The sequence below is a fragment of the Xenopus laevis genome, chromosome 8S (assembly GCF_017654675.1).
Source record: "Xenopus laevis strain J_2021 chromosome 8S, Xenopus_laevis_v10.1, whole genome shotgun sequence".
Classification (NCBI taxonomy): domain Eukaryota; kingdom Metazoa; phylum Chordata; class Amphibia; order Anura; family Pipidae; genus Xenopus; species Xenopus laevis.
Window position 1 is genome coordinate 79,846,360 of NC_054386.1, and position 11,149 is coordinate 79,857,508.

The 11,149-nt window shown below is 38.0% G+C and overlaps 1 protein-coding gene across 1 annotated transcript; it reads left to right on the plus strand.

The window, feature by feature from the left end:
• Positions 1 to 2,366: 2,366 nt before the first annotated feature.
• On the plus strand, positions 2,367 to 10,915 carry polr2i.S (polymerase (RNA) II subunit I S homeolog; the record flags this gene model as incomplete). The annotated part of the gene is given in 6 exon segments (NM_001095824.1): positions 2,367 to 2,951; positions 7,572 to 7,626; positions 7,918 to 7,991; positions 9,293 to 9,367; positions 9,663 to 9,714; positions 10,760 to 10,915. Coding segments are annotated over 6 exon segments (378 nt in total). The 3' UTR covers positions 10,823 to 10,915.
• Positions 10,916 to 11,149: the final 234 nt, after the last annotated feature.

Sequence of the window (11,149 nt, forward strand, 5' to 3'; positions counted from 1 at the left end):
ACCTACATTGAGTCTCTGTTTGGCAGTACACCTGTTTTTATACAACCAAAACTTGCCTCCAAGCCCGGAATTCAAAAATAAGCTCCTGCTTTGAGGCCACTGGGAGCAACATCCAAGGGGTTGGGGAGCAACATGTTACTCACGAGCTACTGGTTGGGGATCACTGATCTAGAATATGAGTAAAAGTAAATAATGCATTCTCTATCACTTACAGCATCCCATACTCTTTGACTGGGTGGTGACAGTGGAAACAGGTTTCCTTCCTTTCACTGTCAGCACCATTATGGTTTATCACCTTGCTGAACCAGTAAAAATGTGGCTTAAAGCCAATGTTATTTATAGGTCAGAAAGGATAGGAAGATCAGGGTTTTTTTCCCCAGCTACAGTTTGCAATCATAAGAACAGGCACAGAGAAGGTCTGTGGCCCATCATGCTTTCAATATAAATAAATGAAATAGGTGGAAAATGCTGAATATGCAGAGCAGTACCATATGGGTCAAAATTAGGGATGCACCGAATCCAGGATTTGGTCTTTTTCAGCAGGATTTGGCCGAGTCCTTCTGCCCGGCCGAACTGAATCCTAATTTGCATATGTAAATTAAGGGCGGGAGGAAAATTGTGTGACTTTTTGCCACAAAACAAGGAAGTAAAAAATGTTTTCCCCTTCCCACCTCTAATTTGCATAAGCAAATTAGGTTTCAAATTTGGTTTGAATCTTTGCGAAGTATTCGAATTTGGCCGAATCTTTGGAAAGTATTCGGGGGTTCGGCCGAATCCAATAGTGGATTTGGTGCATCCCTAGTCAAAATGTACTATCCAGCGGCCTGACGTGCCTGTACAGTAAACTAAGAAGTGTGGGAAAGCGGCGCATCACTACGTTCCAATACGTGTCTATTGCTAACACCTTCAGCAAAATAGCTACGGCTATGCGATTCCTTGTTTAAATGAGTTAAATGATGTTAATGGTTCAAAGAATGTCAGGCCGAATGGTCGGCCCGCAACACATTTTCACCTCACTAAATCTGGCCCTCGTTGCAAAAAGTTTGGGCACCCCTGCCTTAAATATTGATTGATGAGAAAATATATATTGCTATATTAAATAAACAACAATTTCTATACATATCTTAATACAAAGCATGAAATAGACTATCTATACAACTACTAAAAAATATGATAAACTGGATCCTAGTCAATGAGAAACTAACTAGCATCCTAAACGACAATCAAACATGATTTCAAAGGATATGGGACGCATGGGTGCTCTATGCTTCCCTGTCTGGTACAACCTGTGCCCTCTTCTCCAATTAGGTAGGGAAATAACTAGACAAAGAGACAAATAATCACAAGAGAGGAAAGTGGGGACGTTCATTTAGAGAAGCCAGAGGCAAGGAGAGAGTCTCAGGAGGCACCGTATGGTATTGTTCTATATTACATTACACCATTTGTTTACTGCACCCAATATCAATAGGAAATATTAACAATTGTCCTATGGTAAATGCAACATTTATGAAACCTGGATCCACAACAGAGAGAGAGCCAGGAACTTGCCAATGGAAGCAACTTGATATGTCCCCTCCCCCATGTATAACACCATGGACTTTCCCACAAACAAGAGACACAGGACACGTAAATAATTTGAAGCAACTTTATTGTTGTTTTCAACTATTCATGTATAAGACGATACCAAGACAAAGATAATTGTTATACAAATTGTCATCATTTTTAATCAATAAAAAGTTAAAAAAAAAAAGAATGAAACAGGAGGGTGATAAGAGAAGCTGTTTGTTGACAGTGTCTTGAGATTTACTGATCACCAGCTAAAGGTAGATCCTGATCTACTTTCCCCCCCCCCCGATGTAGAGCGATATTCTGAGACAATCTGTAATTTGTTTCTTTTTTAGATTTTTTTTTTATTTGCCTTTTTGTTCAACAGCTCTCCAGTTTTGGATTTCAGCAGCTATCTTGTTGCTAGGGTCCAATTTAACTTAGCAACCAGTGAGAGATTGGAATATAAATAAGAGAGAAACTGGAGTAATAAAACATATCAATAACAACAATAAAAGTATTGTCTCATAGAGAATTTAAAAACAAAAGACCAGTGCAATGTTATCATAATATATTGGTCAGATTATGTAATTTACTGGGGCTCATTTATAAACATTGGGCAAATTTGCAACTGGGCAGTAACCCATGGCAACTAGGGTTGCCACCTTTTAAAAATATCTTCACCGGCAGGTGGAGGGGGCAGGGTTAAAAGGGTGGGTCGTGCCGCTAAAGGGGGTGGGGCCGTGATGCGCTATTGGCTAGGCGGGTTGTGATGTCAAAGGGGGTGGAGCCAAAACACACATTTAGTTTAGTTGTGAGTAGGCTGGGGGCAGGCCACAGGCTTTTTTTAGGTGTATTATAAATTTACGGTAAATTTGTAATACTGGCCGGCCCCAGGCTTGGCTGGTGTTTTACCGGCTAGGCCGGTAAAATACCGAACGGGTGGCAACCGGTCAATAATTAGTTTTTTCAGCCAGCTGCAGGTTGAGCACTGAAAGCAATCATCTGATTGGTTGCTATGGGTTACTGCCCAGGTGCAAATGTGCACAGTGTTTATAAATGAGCCCCACTGAGAGTTAAGACGTGCTACAGCAGAAAGCACAAACCTGCTGACTTTACTTTTAGAAACATTCAGCCTTTCGGACCTATATGTTCGTATTCAACTAGTTGACAATATCGGATAAAAGGAGCTCAGCTGACTAATGTAACAGGGCGGGAGAAAAGGCACGCATCCCACTGACTGCAATACATGCGACGGCGCACAGTTGTGACCTCATCTTCGCGTTCCGTAGAGGCTATTGGCGGTAACAGATCACGTGAACATTTCAGCTTCCGGAGAACAAAGTCATGGAAGGCGATGGTTCGTATGAGCCCGGATTTGTCGGGATTCGATTTTGCCAGGAATGGTGAGTTATATTGTTCTTCGGGAATATATTGTGTATTGCTATTTAGACAAACGATCGTGAACTATATATATATACACCTCCGATTGTAGGAAGGGGCCATGCAGGCAGCACGGGGTTGTGGGAAAGCAAGTAAAGCAAACTCTATTATTCAGTTGTTGTTGAAGCCCCACAACTTAGGACATCCATAGGCTGCTGGGAGTTAATGTAAAAGAAAACGCAAGTCCTACTTTATATTGGCAATAGATGCTGGCAAACTTTTATTTGTCTTAGGCCCCATTACAACTACCAAAACTGAAACGCAGCCAGTGTTCTAAGCAGTGACTTCTATAGCAATATTTTAGCACTCCTCAATTTATATGATACGGCTGCCATCACACTAAGGTAAGTGACTATAATAAGTGACCTGCTTCGCTGAAAGTTCAAAACAACAAGATTGCTTTGAAGTCAATTGGAGGAGAGGCTGCACGCCCTTAAGGGTGAGTCCACACTGGGCGTTTTGGGGAGATTTGGTCACTTGCAACTAATCGCCTTGTTTTTGCGGCGACCAATCTCTCCAAACGCCTTCCCTGAATCTGCGCTGGCTAAAATGAAAAAATGCTGGTGCTTATCACACGCGGTGGTTCGTTTTCCGAAGTTGCCTCATGAGGAAACTTCGGGCGACTTTGGAAAACCAATCGCCGCGTGTGATTTTTTTTCATTTTAGCTGGCGCAGATTCAGGGAAGGCGTTTGGGGAGAATGGTCGCCGCAAAAATGAGGTGATTAGTCGCCAGGCGACCAAATCGTCCCAAAACGCTCTGTGTGGTCTGACCCTAAAAATATATAATGTGAGGTGCTAATCCATAGGGAGATTACCCATGTGGGTCTCCAAATCTCACATATAGAAAATCACAAAAGGATTGCACACTCAATTAAAAGAAATGAAATAATATATTTTATTACATAAGGAAAAAAGAAAATATACAAAAATTACAGAAATAAAAAGTGAGCCCAACGCGTTTCGACCATATTGGTCTTCCTCGGGGCACAAATAAAAAAACAACAAAAAGGAAGAACTGTTATACCTTTTTGTTTTTTTATTTGTGCCCCTGAGGAAGACGAATGTAGTCGAAACCCGTTGGGCTCACTTTTCATTTCTGTAATTTTGCCTTAATTTTTGTACATTTTCTTTTTTCCTTATGTAATAAATATATTATTTCATTTCTTTAAATTGAGTGTGCAATCCTTTCCTGATTTTCTATATGCTTTGAAGTCAATAGATGTTTATTCACACAACATTTTTTAGACTAGAGTCTATGGGCAGGGCTGGATTTTTGGAAAGGCCCGGGCCTAGGGCAACAGAATTTCACGGGTGGCATGCTGCCCAGCTGCATCCAAATACCAGCACTGGAGACTGGCATGCAGGAAATTTGAAAATCTCCCACTTGTCTCCAGTGCCTGACCAGTTCTACTCGTGGGCAGGGCCATATTTATATTAAGGCACCTGAGGGCGTGTGCCTAGGGCGGCAGGTTTTGGTCGGGTGCCTATAAATTAATTTTTTTGAAATAAAAAAACAATCACCAAGAATCTTCCGCGTATTTCAGTGTCTGTGACATCACACGAATGATGTGCTGACGTCACACGCACGACGTGGGGGGGGGGCGTACTTAGGTCTGATGCCTAGGTCAGCATTGGACGTAAATACTGTTCTGCGCGTGGGTATATGTGTGGACACGCATGCACATAAAGGAAGTCGATGGGCAAGGGAGGGGCAGGGGGCAAACCGAGCCGGGCTAGGGGTGCCTGGATAGTAAATCCAGGCCTGTCTGGGCATTTATTCTCATTATTAGTTGCTAAATATTTTGCACTTCCCTAATTATAATCCCTAGGAGATACTTTTGGCATCTCCCCCCCCCCCAGTGATTTCAACGTTCCCTCTCCTTTAAGATATGTTCTTCCCTGAAAGCCATAATAGTGCTCAAAATGAGGTGGTTTCCTAACCCAGGACCAGCAAAATTAAATAGATATTGTTCCTTAAAAGGCACTCTGTAGATATTTCCCAGTTAATTTAATTTTCATAAATTTGAGGTCACCTTGATCAATTTAAAATCCAATGAATTCATAATGCCATATACAATCTATAAATTAATTCACAATGTATCAATTCATTTCATATTCACAATCTAGGTTAGTTTCCACTTCATTAGCCGGTATAAAGTTCATATAGTTATTCCAATTAGAATTCAGTTCATGAATTATATTAATAACTTAATTTGCATATGTTTAGTCCAATAACACTACAATTCTTGAAATGAATAACTTAATTCACTCATTCTTCCCAATTCATCATAGGTGGTCCACCTTATCTAATTAACTGTTAAAAACAATGGAGACTCCGTGTGCGAGTTTATCCTTGGGGATGGGATTAAAAAAATTACATTCTGCTTAGTGAGAACTAAATGGGCAGGTAAAGGATGTATACATTGATTACTTATAAAATGTTTTCACTGCACACTTCTTGGGTCCAAAAAATTGTGATACTTCCCAACAATAATTGTCATTATGTGCAGTCCATATTGACCGTTTTTCTTTTTCTATGTGAGAATAGAGCAGTATGTTGTACAATGTCCATATTCAGTTATAATTAATCCTTATTGGAAGCAAAACCAGCCTTTTAGGTTAATTTAATGTTTACATGTTTTTCTAGTAAACCTATGGTATGGAGATCCAAATTATGGAAAGATCTGTTATCTGGAAAGCCCCAGGTCTGAGCATTCAGGATAACAGGAACCATAACTGTATTAAAGAGTAGAGCTTTGTTTTTTTACCTTCTGAAGCAGCTCTGGGAGAGGGGGTCGTAGACTCTATAACTGTTCTAAATTGATACATTTAGTTGATACATTGCTTCTCTTTGGCCCTGCTGACCAGAATCTCTGAGTTTCATTAAAGGCAGCTGTTATAATTGATACATTTTTCAGCAGTATCTGTGGATTGTTAGCAAATATTGTATCATCTAATTGTTATCAACTCAATGTAGCAAATTGTAACGGTTCAGAATCTGCACCTGGGTTACTGAGTTACCAGACTGAGACACTAGCGACAGGAACATTAAACTTTAATTTTGGGGAAAATGGTAAAAAATAAAAAAAACAGAAAGCAAAGAAAAAAAGTCTATGGTGAACAATCTAAAAACAACTCAACTGAAAAAAGTGTTTGGAAGGTGAACAACTCCTTTTAAATCATCATGGATTACTTAAAGCAATTTGGCTATTAGTGGCCTATATCCTATACCCAAAAATCTCATACCTTTGCCATATTGATCAGTTAAGCATATTTTGGTCTTCATTTTCTCAACAGTCTGTGACTCGGCTCGTCATAATTGGGGCATTTTTTATCTGACCTCTATATAAAAGGAGGGATGCAAGGTTGTCCATAATTCTTTAAATTAACCCCGGGTCCACTAGAATTCTCTTATTAATCTCTATCATTTTTATGGATGAACAAGCTTGATTATTGACCACATTTGCAAACAACCAGCTATTTTTATAAATAACCAGCAGAAATTCCAGCATTTATTCCCTCTGCGACTACAGGACAATTGTGTAAGCTTTATATCAAATTGTGAAGGAACTTAAATTCAATCTTTAACTAGCTCACTTATATTAAGGGCATATTTTGACATACAAATGCATACATTCCACTAACTGGTGAAAGCTTTGTTTCTGCTGTAGGGTATAATGCTAAGCTACAATGAATGCTGGGTCTCCTCAGCTCCCACATCTGTAAAACTTTTAAGATAGAATTAAATTCTTTAGTCTGAATGGACTGATGGGAAGCAGTGATTCACAAATTAAAGGGATACTGTCATCGGAAAACATGTTTTTTTTTTCAAAACGCATCAGTTAATAGTGCTACTCCAGCAGAATTCTGCACTGAAATCCATTTCTCAAAAGAGCAAACAGATTTTTATATATGCAATTTTGAAATCTGACATGGGGCTAGACATTTTGTCAATTTCCCAGCTGCCCCCAGTCATGTGACTTGTGCCTGCACTTTAGGAGAGAAATGCTTTCTGGCAGGCTGCTGTTTTTCCTTCTCAATGTAACTGAATGTGTCTCCGTGGGACATGGATTTTACTATTGAGTAATGTTCTTAGATCTACCAGGCAGCTGTTACCTTTGTTAGGGAGCTGCTATCTGGTTACCTTCCCATTGTTCTTTTGTTTGGCTGCTGGGGGGGAAAAGGGAGGGGGTGATATCACTCCAACTTGCAGTACAGCAGTAAAGAGTGACTGAAGTTTATCTGAGCACAAGTCACATGACTTGGGGCAGCTGGGAAATTGACAATATGTCTAGCCCCATGTCAGATTTCAAAATTGAATATAAAAAAAATCTGTTTGCTCTTTTGAGAAATGGATTTCAGTGCAGAATTCTGCTGGAGCAGCACTATTAACTGAACCATTTTGAAAAAAAATTTTTTTCCCATGACAGTATCCCTGTAAAGTTAAATTATGTAACTGTATACATCATAGTATAAGTAAATGTTACTTTTACTGTTTTAAATGATAAACCAGAAAAATGACTCCATGACAAAATGCCTTGTTATTCATAGAATTCGTTCTTCTTATTGTCTTCTCTTGTAGCAACAACATGTTGTACCCTAAAGAAGATAAAGAAAATAGGATTCTCCTTTATGCGGTAAACTAAACATAAGATGTATTGAAATATAAAAATATCTCTGGGTGATTTACCAACTTTTATGGTGCTAATATGTGTTTGTAAAAATATCACACTGATACTGTTTACCTAGTTTAAACATATATCCCTGCTGTCACTTAAAAAAAAAATTGTTGCCTTTATGGCTGCTTTATGGTAGTAAACACCTAAAAATGTTATTTACCATTTCTTTGAGCACCTATTTAACAACACACCAGCAACTGGAAATATTTGGTTAATTCCTCAGCTCACAGAATCATCTGTTTCTTACAGTGCAGAAATTGTGATTACCAACAGGAGGCCGATAACAGCTGCATATATGTCAATAAGATCACACATGAAATTGAGTAAGTATTGAATGTACATACACAAGGCATATTGTCAGGATGTAAGCCTAGAGAGATAGATATCGAGCAATGTATAGATACCAGTCTGAGTGCATACGAGTTATCGGAAGCCTATACCTGAATTTCTTCATGAAGTATTCTTCGTCCTGATTCGCAAGTTCTGTTATTCCATCCATATTGTTTGTGCTCTCTCTAATATTTCATTTTTTTGAGTTTTTTTTTTTACATTGCATTTACTATTACTTTTATTTGGCAATATTTGTGTCTGTTGTTTTTTCATGTAACTTTCTAGTAGGGATCCACCGAATCCGGGATTTGGCCTTTTTCAGCAGGTTTTGGATTCGGCCGAATCCTTCTCCCCAGCCGAACCGAATCCGCATATGCAAATTAGGGGCGGGGAGGGAAATTGCGTGACTTTTTTGGCCAAATCTTTCGTGAAGGATTCGGGGTTCGGCCGAATCCAAAATAGTGGATTCGGTGCATCCCTACTTTCTAGTATAGCATAATTTTTTTTTTTTTTTCATTTTTCTTTCTTTTCTTTTCAAATTCTCTATTGAAATTAATAATTAATCCTGCAGGCTTTTTTGACAGAAGTTTTAGATCACAAAGTCCACAAAAAGGCTGTTTTATGTTAACAGTAAATATAACAAATAACCTGTTTTGTTAATATAATCTTAATGCTCGACAGAACAATTGAAATATCAATGTGAATGGTATAGATTTTTTTTAATGTTTCTATTCTATATGTCTAAATGAAATAGTAAGCTCTGAAGGGATGTTAACTGCTCTTTGCTTTCCATTGTCTTCTATGAAGGTGTTTCTGTTTTAGGCTGCAGTTTCAATTTTCTCTTTGCTTTCTTATTTTTAAGGCTAAAATCTTCATTTTGCTGGACTGCAACTTCCATCATTCTCTAATGTACTATCAAGGGCTAAAGCATGTTTGAAGCAGTTACCTAGTAAAATAAGAATTGTATTCTTACAGCAAAACTGCTTTATATATGTTAACTCTTCAGGGTCTATTGCCTACTTAGTGCAACCCCCCAATACGAGCCTTGTCTGTTCTGTGTTTTGCAGCCTGGAGGCATTAAGCAAATCTTTATTTATTTTTTTTAAACTAAGAATCTAAACATTAATTATAGTAACCTTTGTGTTTGATTAAAGTGTAATATCGGCAATCCAAACTGCACAGTAATCTTCCTATGTTCCATAACGACAAGATGACGACGAGGCACTGCTAGCCTTTGCATGGTGACTTTAATATTTAACCACATTCCTCATTTATCGTTATCCCTCTTCCATAGTGAGCTAACCCAGATCATTGCTGATGTAGCTCAGGAGCCTACCCTGCCACGTACAGAGGATCATCCCTGTTCTAAGTAAGTCATTTCAACCAAAAGGAAGGGGCAATCTTCGAGAGAGAGGAGTTATCACGGGATTTATTTACAAGGCAGGTGCTAAATTGAACCAATGCAGTTGGACTAGTATCCAACTAGACCTTATATGTTGTAACTTGTAGTAGATGGATAAAAACTTTTACCAAAAAACCAAATTACTTATTGGTCATCGGTGCAACTGCACATGTTCCATTTAGCACCTATGTAAATGGGCCCTTCTGTATCTTCCTGTCTTTTACTCATTTTCTCTTCTTATAAAATGTTTCCTCTTCCATAGATGTGGACACAAAGAAGCAGTGTTTTTCCAATCTCATAGTGCTAAATCGGAGGTATGTACATTCTTCAGACTCCACAGAGCCATTTATCACATACCAATAAAGCAGCCACTTAACACGCTATGGGGCAGATTTATCAAGGGTTGAATTTTGAATTCATGGGAGTTTTTAAAACTCTCAAACTCCCATGAACTCGAAATTCGACCAAAAGAAATTTATTAAAAACTTTGAATCGAATTTGATTCAAGTTTTAAAAATACAAAATCAAAGTTTTTTTTTTTTTTTTTCTCAGAAAAAAACTTGAATGTTAGGAAGGCTGCAAACAACTCAATTTGACTAAAACAGCAATTCGGCAGGTTTTAGGTAGTGAATAGTCAATTTAGAGTTCTTAAAGGTAGAGTATGATAAATCTTGAAAATTGAATTCTTAAAAAAACCATTCCCTAGTCGAATTTGACCGTTTTGGCAATAAAAAAAACTTGAGAATTCAAAATTAGAATTTTCCATTCGACTCTTGATAAATTTGCCCATATATGTTTATATTGAGATACAAACCCCACTTCCTACAAGCTTAACATGTTTATTGGCATTTGATTATTGTTTTGATATTTATAGTTAAATTTTAAAAAAAAAATGGAATGGCAACACGCCGCCTCTTAGGGTAAAAAAAATACGATTTATTGAACCACTTAAAAGTTAGACACCCCTTAATCATAGGCTAAACAAGATGGCAGTGCGTTGCTCTTTTATACATAAAACAAATACGCCATCTATAGGACTAAATGCAAATACATTTAAAACCTGATGTCGTAAAAACAAATCAAAACCGAATCAGAAGAACGAGGGAACCCCCCCAACAAGTTAACCCATAAGGGTAATTGTTTCAGTCCCTATTGGGTTTAACCTAGACATGTATCAAGAAAAAAGGCAATGTTAAATATTCAATAATAAATTCATGAACATAAGTTAGAGGTTTAATGTAGAAAACAAATGGTTATCAGTCATGAAAAAATCCCAGGGGAGTCTGGGTGAGTCTGTACCCTGTTATTGTGATATTTATCATATTTGTAGTACCCAGACGATGTTGCTTTCTCTTGTAGGATGCCATGCGACTGTATTATGTTTGTACAGCACCACACTGCGGCCATCGCTGGACAGAGTGATTGTTGGAAGCTTAATTAGCCTTATGTTTACTTTATTTCCCAGCATATGTTAATGTCTGAATTCTGAAATAAATAATGTTTTTATATTTTTAAGTCTTTTGTATTATCTTGTTTTACTTTCTGTAAAGAAATAAATAAAGAGCTGGGAGCTATATGTTAGAATGTTTTCACATGTAGTGTGGTATGGTGTGATGCAGGTAACTCATTTTCTCCCTTAAAGCGCCTGTCCCCCTTTTTCGTAAATTTTTTACGAGCATTGGGTTGTTGGGGTGCATTTCTAAAACATGAAGTGTGTAATTGTCTGCACTGGGAGAGGTGAAGCCACAC